The sequence below is a fragment of the Melitaea cinxia genome, chromosome 2, assembly GCF_905220565.1.
Source record: "Melitaea cinxia chromosome 2, ilMelCinx1.1, whole genome shotgun sequence".
NCBI classification, from domain to species: Eukaryota; Metazoa; Arthropoda; class Insecta; order Lepidoptera; family Nymphalidae; genus Melitaea; species Melitaea cinxia.
Window position 1 is genome coordinate 13392932 of NC_059395.1, and position 13340 is coordinate 13406271.

Genomic DNA, 13340 nt, shown 5'->3' on the forward strand with positions numbered 1-13340 from the left:
TAAACTTGTCGCTATTCTAATAAAAGCCGTATAAAGTTTATTTTGAGTCAACGTAAAAGATAAATATATAATTTGAAGACGGAAACGGTTCAGGTGGTATTTAATTAAAACTTCACAACAATTTTGCAACAATTTGGTAACGACTTAAATTTATAATGGACTATCAAATTACGATAATATATTACAAGTCTATAAATAATTTGGAGTAATGATGGAGTAATCATTTTTAAATTAATTATCTAAACAATTTTGTTACATCAGACTTAAAAGTTTTAAAGCCATTAACGTCACTTGTTTCAGAACAGAGGATGGAAAATGAGAAAGGTGAACAATGACAGCATGTCCCCGCCGCGAGCGATGACCCTGCTGGGCGCCGGGGGTCGCGAGCCGCCGGCGGGGCCCGCCCGGCACCACGCGCCCCTCAACCCGCCCTTGATACCACGTTTTATAAAAAAAATCACGCTTATTAGGCTATATCTACTATTTCTACGAGTGATATCATATTTACGCAAAAGCTTACTACCGCAGGCGCGTGCGAACTTAAATTTTCCAAAGCGTCCGCTTGTCAAATTAAAAGCGGTTGTGAATGTGTTTGCATTTCGAACTAGTACATTGTTTTGCGATATTAAATCGTTGTTAATAAATGCTATAGTGCAATTATTCGTTGTTGCCAAGTGTGTTGTGTGCGTGACGCGTGTTCGGGGTTGTGGGATAATAATCCTGTTGCTCACGTTAAGCGGACTCTGTAAGTACAGCGACGGAAAGCGTGATAATGACTTGCATATTGGCGGAATTTTTCCCATGGAGGGTGAAGGAGGCTGGCAGGGCGGGCAAGCGTGCAAACCAGCTGCTGAGCTTGCTCTACTCGATGTAAACGCAAGATCAGACCTTCTGTCGGGATTCAAACTACTTTTGCACAGCAACGATAGCAAGGTAATCATTAAACCACTTACGCTTTATTTAAGTCATCTTTAACGCTACGATTATCATAGGTCCTCATAAAATTTTGTCTCATAAATTCGTACTACAATTTCAATCAACGTAATGTTCACGGCTGTGCCTGGGCCGTTGGAATGCCGAAACTAATCCATTAACCTTGATGATATCCTGGGATAAGCTACTATACAGATTAATGAAAGCGACAAAATTTCAACCGTGTTTTAGACGAGATACTATTATGGGTTGCTAAGAAACTAAAATCTTGGGTCGCGATATAGCCGAGGGTGAGCTTGACATTCGATTCAATTATTGAAAATTTATGAATCGCTCACGGAAGAAAATTTCATTGGATTGAATTTCCGAGCCTGTTGGAAGTGATTTCCCAATTTATATATTTTAACTTTAGGACAAAATTGACGATTTCAACCGTTTTAATATTGAATATCGAAGGTGAAACGATAATAAGGATAACAAAAATTTAACACATTCTTCTGAACGTTCGAACTATATTTTATGTATTTTCAATGATTATTATTTTTATGATTTTTGTGTGGTCAGCTTAGAGCTATTAGTTAGTTATGAACTAAGTTATTGAAGTTTACACGTTACCCTTTAATATATATATTTTTTTGCTATATTTATTTAGGTTCTTTTTTAAGAAATAATTTGATTTAAAAGCTTACATGCATACAATATAAAATGATGCGAATAATCTCTTATATCATACCCACACTCCTTTAGTAGTTAACCTTCTAAGTGATATAATAAACAAACTGACATCGCTTGTCATTCTTTTATAATAAGCTACCGTTAATTTATTTAGGTCGGGCCCTTTTAAGGGTTTGACGGCTCGTTCTGACAAGTTAAACTGAATTTTCGAAGTTCAATTAATATGTACGTTTATGTAAAGTAAACAAAGGATTTTAATTAAAACATCTTTTTAATTTTCTTATGATGCTAAAGTGTTTTTCTAATTCTTAATAGATTATTATAAATCACTCTCTGCGAGGCTCTTCACAGGGTAATCTTTTAACATTTATTTTTTTCCCACAAAGTAAAAAAAATCTTTATTTGAATTGAATGAAATGGAATGTTTCATTTCATCAATTTCGTTGCTTAGATATCTGATCCATTTGCGTTACAGAATATTTACATTTACATTATTATTTTTTTACCACTTGAGTGGTAAACAAGAGAAAGGTAAGGCTGAACTGTTGTACGCTACCCCAATATGATACGAAAATAAAGCCTAATGTGTTATTTTTGTTTCAGTTTTTTTAAAAAATGAAACAATATATGATACTATCAGTTAAATGATACCTACCAAAGTTTATTAAAATATTTATCTCTGTTCTTAGTTACCAATTACTATACATATTTTAAAGCCTCTTAGTGACAAATTGTACAACAATTGATAATCTATATTAAAGTCAGTAAAGTTTTTAATGATTTTTTATTATTGTTTGAGTATCAATATAAAGAATATGTATTCTCTACTATGTTTCAGCCAATACAACGTTTTTGTAGTCAAATACCTTTTAAAGATAGATAAGATCCAATAGAATCCACTAGCACTCGTTCTATAATCTAAAATAAAGTATTTAAAATCTATTTATATGCAAGATCAGATAATATTTAAGAGCTTGAACTAAGACCTTCCCAATTTTTGGTTCTCATCTGCAGCGGAAACCCTTTAATAAAGCTCCATTGTCTGGTTTTTCGCTGTTCCGTGCAAAATTGGAACTATTCAATCTATCTAGGTCAGATGATAAACTGTAGTTTGGCTTTTTGGAATTCTTCAAGGCCAAGACCAGGTTGTAGTATAAAAACATAAAAAAAAATAATTAGGCTAAAAGTGATGATAGTTTCATTTGCTAAAATTTAATTACTGTAATATTTGGTACATTATAATTAGCTAACAGTGATACCAGCTTAATTATTTAACATGTAATCAACCACGCCTATCACTAGAACAACGTTATACTGGCTGAGAAATTATTAATCAAAGACTGTAATTGCGGACACCACTAATTTTGCATTAAAAATGTATATCTAAGAATGAATATTGGCTATATTAATGATTATAATAAATAAAATTTAAAATTCCATAAAGAATATATTGCCAACATTTTAAGGATTAGGTATGTAAAGTTAAGAATCAAGCCTTACAAAACTTGTATAATATTAATTGTATACTTCTTTGAAGGCGTAGATTACTATTCGTTACACACGAAACCCTAAAAGTATATATATATCTTTATTCAATATCAAAATTGTGTAGATTTAGTTGTAACGTTTAAATGAAAAAGTATTATTTAAGAATTAGTAATTGAGTTTAACTTCATCTATAATCTATATATAATATATATAAAAGCGAAAGGTCACTCACTCATCACGAAATCTCCGAAACTATAACACCTACAAACTTGAAATTTGGCAGGTAGGCTCCTTATAAGACGTAGGTATCCGCTAAGAACGGATTTTACAAAACTCGACCCCTAAGGGGGTAAAACGGGGGTTGCAAGTTTCTATGAAAGTGCTATGTTTTTGAACTAAGAGGCTTGAAATTTAAAATGTAAGCTCTATAGGTGGTGAAAAGGTGTCCAAATAATGTATCTTTAGAAATCAACTCCTTTTTGGGGTTAAAACGGGGGATCGTAGGTTGACTCACTGATCACGAGATCTCCGGAACTATAACACCTACAAACTAGAAATTTAGCAAGTAGGCTCCTTATAGGGCGTACACTATCGCTAAGAATGGATTTTAAGAAACTCGACCCCTAAGGGGGTAAAACGGGGGTTGGAAGTTTGTATGAAAATCCTATGTTTTAGAAGTAAAAGACTTGAAATTTAAAATGTATGCTTTATAGATGGTAAAAAGGTGTCCAAATAATATATCTTTAGAAATCAACTCCCTTTTGGGGTTAAAACGGGGGATAGTAGGTTTACTCACTCTTCACGAAATCTCTGAAACTATAACACCTACAAACTTGAAATTTGACAGATAGGCTCCTTATAGGGCGTAAACATTTGCTAAGAACGGGTTTTATGAAATTCGACCCCTAAAGGGGTAAAACGGGGGTTGAAAGTTTGTATGAAAGTCCTGTGTTTTTGAAGTAAGAGATTTGAAATTTAAAATGTTCGGTCTTTAGATGGTGAGAAGGTGTTCAAATAATGTATCTTTAGAAAGCAACTCCCTTTTGGGGTTAAAATGGGGGATGGTAGGTTGACTCACTCATCACGAAACCTCCGAAACTATAACAGCTACAAAGTTGTAATTTAGCAGGTAGGTTCCTTATAGGACGTAGACATCCGCTAAGAACTGATTTTACGAAAATCGACCCTAAGGGGATAAAACGGGGGTCGGAAGTTTGTATGAAAGTCCTATGTTTTTGAAGTAAGAGACCTGAAATTTAAAATGTTCGCTCTTTAGATGGTGACAAGGTGTACAAATAATGTATCTTTAGAAATCAACTCCTTTTGGGGTTAAAGCGGGGGTGGTAGGTAGACTCCCTCATCACGAAATCTCCGAAACTATAACAGCTACAAACTTGAAATTTGGCAGGTAGGATCCTTATAAGACATTCGCTAAGAACGGATTTTACGAAACTCAACCACTAGGGGGATAAAACGGGGGTTGGAAGTTTGTATGAAAGTCGTATATTTTTGAAGTAAGAGACTTGAAATTATAATGTATGCTCTATAGATGGTGAGAAGGTGTCCAAATAATATATCTTTATAAATCAACACCCTTTTGGGGTTAAAACGAGGTTAGGTAGGTGGACTCACTCATCACGAAATCTTTGAAACTATAACAACTACAAACTTGAAATTTGGCAGGTAGGTAGGGCGTAGACATCTGCTAAGAACGGATTCTACGAAACTCGACCCCTAAGCGGATAAAACGGGGGTTGGAAGTTTATATGAAAGTCCTATGTTTTTGAAGTAAGAGACTTGAAATTTAAAATGTGTGATCTATAGATGGTGAGGAGGTGTCCAAATAATGCATCGTAATCTAGAAATATAAAAGGGAAAGGTCACTAACTCACTCATCACGAGAACTCAAAAACCGCTGGATGGTCTATCCATCCTGGTTGGACAAAGATAAAATTTGGCAGGGAGGTAGATTATAGTTAGCAGACGTCCGCTAAGAACGGATTTTACGATATTTGACCGCTAAGGAGGTTTAACTGGGGTTGATAGTTTGTATGAAAATTAAAAATGTGGTGTATAGAGAGGTTTTATAAAATTAACTATTAAATTATACTAAATTGTGCCTTTTAAAAAGTTACTCAGTTTGATAAGCATTTTAAGTGACTGAAATAAAAAAAAATTGCGTTAAACATCTTAATAGTAATGCATATCTTCATAACCACCCGGACGTAGTCGCGAGCAACAGTTAGTGTATTATAAAACAAAGTCCCTAAAAACGTATGTGATCGATTCCCTCAAAACCTATTGAACGGATTTTCATGCGGTTTCACCAATGGAGAGAGGGTTTCAAGAGGAAGGTTTACGGAACGGCTAAGCCGATTTTGATGAGAGTTTCATAGGAAGTTTACCGGGAAAACTTTGTGACGAACTGATTTAAACGCGGGCGAAGCCGCGGGCACAGCTAGTAATATATATTAAGTTTAAAAACTGTTTAATAACTCAATCACAAAATAACATGTTTTATACAAATATTTATTATTATTTATTTTAAATACTTCCCAATAAATTAAAATAATATTTCCAACAGTGTGAACCTGGCCTCGGAGCGAGTGTGATGTACAATTTACTGTACAATCCCCCACAAAAGTTACTACTACTTGCGGGTTGTTCGACAGTGTGCACGACAGTTGCGGAGGCTGCGAAAATGTGGAACCTCATGGTTGTAAGTACTTTTTTTTGTTTTTGATTAGTTATAGTAAAACAATTCATAGCAAGCTTTTAAAAAAACATATAACTAATTGATTACAGCTTGTTCGATCTGAGCAATAAAATTCTCAAAGGAAATCGGCTTGATGTAACTACTATAGCGTTTTATAAAAGGTATAAAAAATCCTTAAGTTTTAAACTCCAATTTCTTCAACTTTCTGTATCCTATTACAATTTTTTCATGCTTAAGCCAACAATGCCCGTATGTTTTCTCTAGTGGTATAATCGTGGATAGCCGTGATCCTTTCATATTAGGAGACTCACCACGTTTCTTGTTTGTTACTAAACAATTTTAAAATAATTCAATCGTCTATTACTTTTTTATTACTGAAGACTATAATAGCACGATCTTCCTTTTTGTTTTCTTTTGAAATCTATTAATGTCATTCATATATAATACATGTCGGCACTTCTATTTTTTTTTGGCATCGCAGGGGAACCCATTTACGGGTGATATCCAGGACGCCGGGGTAGGCAATCCTAGACCGTATGTCGGCTTCAGCACTTGGGAGTGCAGTACCGACCAAACCCCTGCGGGTGCCTTCAGCCGCTTTAATTGGAGGGTTCTGGATCTGCAGGCAACAAGATCCCTCCAGCGACCAGCTGGCCTCGGCGAAAAGGCAAGACTTCTCCTGCCGGGGGGACTATCCGGCTCACCTCTGAATAATCCCGACGACGCCATGTCTAGCAGGACCGGGTTCTCATCCCGACCCGACACGAGCACAGGGGCGTAACTGGAGGCGCATTAAGTGGCGCCTCCTACGCACCCCCGTTTGTCGCCTGCGGATGGAGGCCTCGTCGGTGGCCTCCTCTCTCATCCGCTCGTCGTTCTCCTTCTGGGATATTACTATCTCATAAAAGGAGACCATCGCCGTCCAGGACTCGTCGTCGCCGAGCATCGCGGTGATGACGCTAAGCAGTGGCAAGTCCCCTCCGAGAACTGTCGTCAGATCGCGAGGCAGTGCCGCCCATCTCGGGCACACCTCGAGGGTGTGCTGGGTAGAGTCCACCGCCGCGCCACAATCGTGATATCCAGTCATGTCGGCACTTCTTGTGCTGTCGTATTCAATTAAAACGATCGCTGCAACCGTGGCTAAGGCAGTCTTGACTTGGAACGGTGCACTTGTTTTATCCTGCTAGTAGCTTAACCTAGACTCCTTTAGTAATTAATTTGTGCAAACGAATTTCTTGTTACATATCATATTACGATCTATAACTTGGCTTGGCAGGGTGGACAACTCGAGTAGTGAAAGTGAGTACTAATGTCATGATCATCTCAAAGGGGGCTCCTTAAACCTACACCTAGGTTGCAAGTCCTAGAAACTGCTCTGAGTTTCTCCCTCTGCCACACGATGGAGTCGGCGCCCGCACGGTGAAACCATCGAATGCTAAAAAGTTAGCCTCCGCCCCGTTAACAAATAACTATCCCGCGTTCCGTGCTGCCTACCTTTCTACTAAAATTTCCTGTGTTATAAGAAATTGTTGATTGGCGATATCATAAATTGTGTTTACTTATGCCAACATTGACCACTGAAGCCCACAGTAGACCGAGTACTCAGAGACGATGAGCGAGAGAGATCTACCTCCTCCGATATACATATCTTTATTAACTTTCATATAAAATTAGATTAAAATCATTGTACAATACTCGTTAATATTAGTTAGTTTAATTCTAATTACTTGCGTTGCGTTATAGTTACGGGCAAATCCAATACATGAATTAAAATAAATCATTTAAATGTTATTTATTTTTAGAAGAAATACGTACTCTATTTCAATCTGAAACGATACAATGATATAAATGTTTATTATACTTATCTAAACTAGAATACATTTGGTTTGTTTGAGTTTATTCTGTAAGAATCGATTTTCATATAAGGCCCTCGGTATGAAAAAAAAATATGAGGAGTAAAATCTACTGAACATCCCGACGGGAATCGAACCCGCAAACCATCGGTATTTTAGGCGACTACTCGCACCACTACACCAGAGCAGTTACTACATTCCATTCCTTAAATGACAAGAACAAAACTTTTCAGAGTAATATTAATTTCAATACTCGGAAGCTAAGCTATATCTGGATTTCGAAAAGAGAAAACTTGAAACTGTCGGATTTCATTCTACTTAATCTTTATTGAATGACAATGGTTTAATAATTGCTGCTCACACCAACATACGTCTCTTTATATTTTTCTACAATATTTATGTGAAGTTTATTAATAATTAATTTATGTGGGTATATTAAAAGTGTTCTAAACTTATTCAATTTGAGTTGAGGTCTTTTCACTTTTTGTAACTAATTTTAAGTTTTACTGAAACGTCGCCATCTGGTAAGTATTAAAATAACAGCATACTTTATAACTCCGGTTACATCATAGCCAAACGTCAAACATATGTCATTTATAAAATATTGTACTGAAAAATTCATGAAAAAATAACGTACTTTATATTTACGAAGCAACATCAACAAAAATAAATAAAATCCCGAGTGTCGAGGTTAAATAAAAACAACGTAAGCACCTTCGTAGTCATCCCATTCATTTTTAGATTTAATTTATATTTATTGTATTTCAAGCTTTTTGCCCTCTAGATTTGTTCATCTACGTATATTACAACAGCGGTGTTGCCATTGTATACTCTTTGTTAAAAGAAAGCAGAAAACAAAATTTCTCAAATAAACATTTCTAGCAAAACGTGAGTAGCCATAAAGACGAACCACTGTGAAAACTTAGACTATATTCAATTTAGTTTTAAGTACGCTTAGGAAGAAAATTTTACTTCCATACTTAAAGAAAGTGGTAAAAGAATGACAAATAAAAGGATTTCATTTGTTATACTAAATAAATAAAAATTTATCAGTTCAATCTATTTGTTTACATAGGTTTATTGTTCTACGATATACAAATAGGTATTCCTAATAATAAAAACTATAATATCAGCATACACTACGCAACTACAATATGAATTAATGATAATGGAGTTATCAGCTGAATTGACGTAGAGACATTATTAGTGACAATATTTAAGTTATCATTGCACGTTTACTTTGTTTGATTATAACTAACATTAATAATTACGAAATATATTAATTTGTTTTACTTAATATTATGGAATTCGAACTTATCGTCATAAATATCGCTAAGATAATCCTTGTAAATTCAGAAGCATGTATAAAGTAATGTAATTTACTTGAACTTTGTTTTAGTATTTAATGTAGCCATTAGCACTATCCGCTGTCTTGAGCTACTCAAATACTTAAGGACACATAAAAAGCTTTCAAGACATAGTGTATTAGTTTATTTTTAAGTGCATTGTGTAAGAATAAAACACCGCAGAAAGAATAAAAGGTATCTCATGTCGCATTTTCTCTCCGACATTGATACCATTTTAAATAAACCGCATATTTTAGTATCGATATTTTGTAGAGGCTACTCTCTATTTTCTACTCTATTTGCTAGAGTTTTGTTTATTATGTGAGTTTTGTAACGTTGACACGATTCACAAGATATCAGCTATTTACTATTTCTTAGAATTTCGTTTTATATTATTTATTTTTCGTGAAAATGACGAATTTTCTTTTACAAGAATCTTATTCTGACAATAAAATATAACAGAAATTGAAGAATAATATAATTTACTACAGCCGTTCGATGGCTATGAGCTATTATAAATTTCGACGAATCGTTTTTTATATAGGAAAATATTGCCAAAAAAATTATTTGATAGAAAAAAAATTAAAAATAAAATAATGAAATATTGAAAAGAAATACTTACTAAACATTGGCTAATGAAAAGCCGACTAGCGACTAGATATCAGTACCCAAGCGAATCGTAACTAAGCCGAGGTAAGAAGAGGCTTCTGGAAAGTGAGGTCTCCAACCACGAAAAATTGAAATACAGGCATGTATTGCTCGAAATAATAAAAAAAAATATCATTAATACTCTTACATGATTTTATGAAAAACATACAGCTACGAAAACTGTTTCCCAAATCACGTAAATTACGACCTTTGATGATAAATAAATATAATTATGTCTTAACATTTCATTTGAAAATAGTATCTTATAGATTAAAAAAAATATATCTTACAACAAAAAAAAATTGGTTCAAAAATATTTTAGTATTAAAATATTATACTGTGTATTTTTATGTTATAGATTTGACAGAATTTATATTTATGGGGGTCATACTGCTCTTTCACTTAATTGAGATGTTGAGTAAAAGAAAATATATATTGCACCCTTCGCAGTTAGGTTTGATATTAATTTTTATTTGGTACCAAACAAAAAAAAAAAACATTTTTTTTATTTCTGGAGAGGCTTCGAATTAAACAATGAAAGAAGGAAAAACACTTTTGTATAATAAATTATAACCTGTTTCTTATATAAAAGAGATACGCAGCGACTACAACAAGAGGGTCGGAACTTTGCCATGGCTACCTCTACATACTTTTCAGTATAATGTATGTCTCAATTTTTTAAATTAATAACTCAAATAACATATATCTTCATTAAGTAGTCTTTTCATAGTATTTCAAATTATCAAAATAGAGTCTACTTAAAACTTAATAAGCTGACGAGGCTAGCTTATTGTTGCCAATTAAAAGTTACAAATGCACACAAAGAAGTGACTTTACAAAACCCGCGTCATGTGAAAACCGCCATCTAACTCCGAAAGATGAAACTATCAATGTTAGCCTTTGAGTACCTACTTCCAAAAAAAAAAAAAAAAAACAGTCACATGCGTCTGTCTTCTTCTTCTTCTTCACGTTAAAATTGCTTTCAATAGTGCCAAATGAGCACAATTGAAAGATGATTTCGCCAATGTCACGTATAAAGAAATTTATTATTATTATTTATTTGTTTATTAGAGAAATTATATTGTTAATATACTCTTCAGGAATAAATCAATACACGAAATTAAGCAATCCAATATTTTTTAACCGACTTCAAAAAAGGAGGAGGTTACTCAATTCGACCGTATATATATATTTTTTTTTTATGTATGTTCGGAGATAACTTCTTCGTTTATGAACCGATTTTGATAATTCTTTTTTTGTTGGAAAGGAGATATTCATAATTTGGTACCATGATAAGGAAACCAGGATCTGATGATGGGATCCCAAAGAAATCGAGGGAAACTTTCAAAAATTGTAAGGGTGACTAGTAAATTTAATCATGTTTTCATTAAGTACTATAAAGCACTACTATTTAATAAAGGTCTGGAGTCGATCTGATGATGGAGAAGAAAGATAGTCGAGGGAACTCTTCAACAATTTATAGCAATTACCTGTTTTTTTGAACTTAATTCGTTTCTATTGATGAGAACTTTGCACCTGTATGAGTGCAATGCAAGTAAATACTACGACAACCTGGCTACAATAACAAATACAAACAACACACACACAACAAACAAGTACAAAAAATATTATTAGATATGTCAAAACAATAACAGAATAATAACAGTATTCAACCTAATAGTCAATGAAACAAATTATGAAAAAAAACTGAATACAACTTACGAGTAGATACTAGAGTAGTTATTGTTTTACTTGGCACCGACTTCAAAATTATAAAATATTTATTTAATCATTTCTGATTAACTAAATCAAAATACGAATTACTTTGTACTAAGTAAATTTATTTTTCACTTTTTAGTTTCCTTTTTGAAGTCGGTTTTTTTTTTGTTAAAAATTATTTTTTTCGATTTCAAAAATAACAGAAGCAATTAAAAGTAATAAATTTCATTCCATTGAAACCAATTTACACAAAACCAATCAGCGATATTCTTTTACGACTACTTTTTTGAGAGTGACGTGACGAGAAAAAGTTTTCCGTCTTAGGCTTGAATATTTAATATTGTCTGTGGTTTCTATGACGACCATTAATAATGTCAACATTTCCTGTTGTTACTTAAATAAGGAAAGTTTAATAAATTGAGACGAAATAATTTATAAGTATCAAAATAATTTTGAAGAAATAATAAAATTGTGAGTGATTAATTTTTATGATGCAAAATTTTGTTTTGTAAAAACTTCTTACTTTACAAACAAAAGCTAATATTTCCAGACTCTGAAAGCATGTTAACTAAACAGCCTAGTAAGATAATGATGTAATGATCATAATTTAGGGTATGAAGTTGTTCATAAGTCCTAGAGCTCCCTCATAAGCTTACAACTGTTCCTCAGATAGACTCACATTTGTAGCATTGTCTCCACTGATAATTCTTAGTGTTTTTACAATCTTGCCTATATTTATTTTTATATATACGTACCTCTTAATAAAACCTCTAAATGTGCGCAGAAAGTCGTTTATAATAATATAAAATACAGAAAGGTTTTATTTATCAATACCCAGCTAAACTAGACCTTATTTATATTAAGCTGACAGTACTCTTGTGGCGCAGATGAGGGACAAGACTGGATTTTAAAGTCTTAAAAGATTTTTTATGTCGCTCATTCACAGTTGAAGTAACTCCAAAGTGAGGATTTAATGTAATATAGTACTATAGAATGCATTTCGAAAGCACCGAGCTCCGCAGAACTGTGTCAAGTTCACTTATACCACTAATGCAGATATTGTCCGTTTGTTTGTTATACGTTCTAGGTTAAGTTATGGAATTGTGTTAATGTCTATGTTTATTTGTTCCCAGTTATTGTTTGGATAATAAGATTTCGGTATTGATTGGATTATTGTTAACAGGAACATGAAATTTCACAGCCTTTGATGTATATAAAAATTTTATAAATAGGAAAAGTGACAGATCTAAGAATATATGTATTTTCGAAGCGAATATATGTTCAAACATTTTAAACATGTTTTTATTATAGAACTAGATCGGCAAACAAGCGTACGGCTCACCTAATTGTAAGCAATTACCGTAGCTTATAGATGTCTGCAAAACCTGACACATCGCAAGCGCGTTGCTGACCCTATCCCCAATCCTCCCTCAGGACCTCTGGTCGCCTTACTCAACAACAGGAACGCAACACTGCTTGAAAACAGTGTTATTAAAATTATTTAATAGTAGGGTAAATAAAACTGTTAAGTATTTGCGTAGTTTAAGAAACATCAGTTGAATTTCGTCAACAAGAAACAATTGCAGTTTTGTCAATTCAGGACATATCTCTCTATCTATACGCAATTAAAGTTACATAATAAGCTACTAACAATCTATAAAAGAGATTTTAATTTGGACCTGTTGGATAGCGTACCATATCAAATAATAATCCGGAACATATAACTGGTGAAATTGACCATCACCGACCATTTAGGCATGACTATAAATATTTGTCACAATAACAAGGTAACCGTATACTTGATTTTGTTTCGCGTCTATTTCGTTATGCAGTGATGTCGGTATCGTTGGAGAGATCGTAGAAAAATATTACGGTTGTACGAAAGTCGTTTTCCATTCAATGGTATGATTAAAAAGTAAGCATTTGGAGTACATATTTTTGTTAGTACTGTCGCCCCATCGC

The 13340-nt window shown here is 33.6% G+C and overlaps 1 protein-coding gene across 1 annotated transcript in view; it reads left to right on the forward strand.

Annotated features, from left to right (window-relative positions):
- The first annotated feature begins 315 nt into the window (after positions 1 to 315).
- Positions 316 to 13340, forward strand: part of LOC123660691 (gamma-aminobutyric acid type B receptor subunit 1) — an 80145-nt gene continuing 67120 nt past the window's right edge. The window contains exons 1-2 of the mRNA XM_045595744.1: positions 316 to 933; positions 5681 to 5815. Of these exons, the coding sequence (XP_045451700.1) occupies positions 316 to 933; positions 5681 to 5815 (753 nt within the window). The remainder of the gene's footprint in view (positions 934 to 5680; positions 5816 to 13340) is intronic.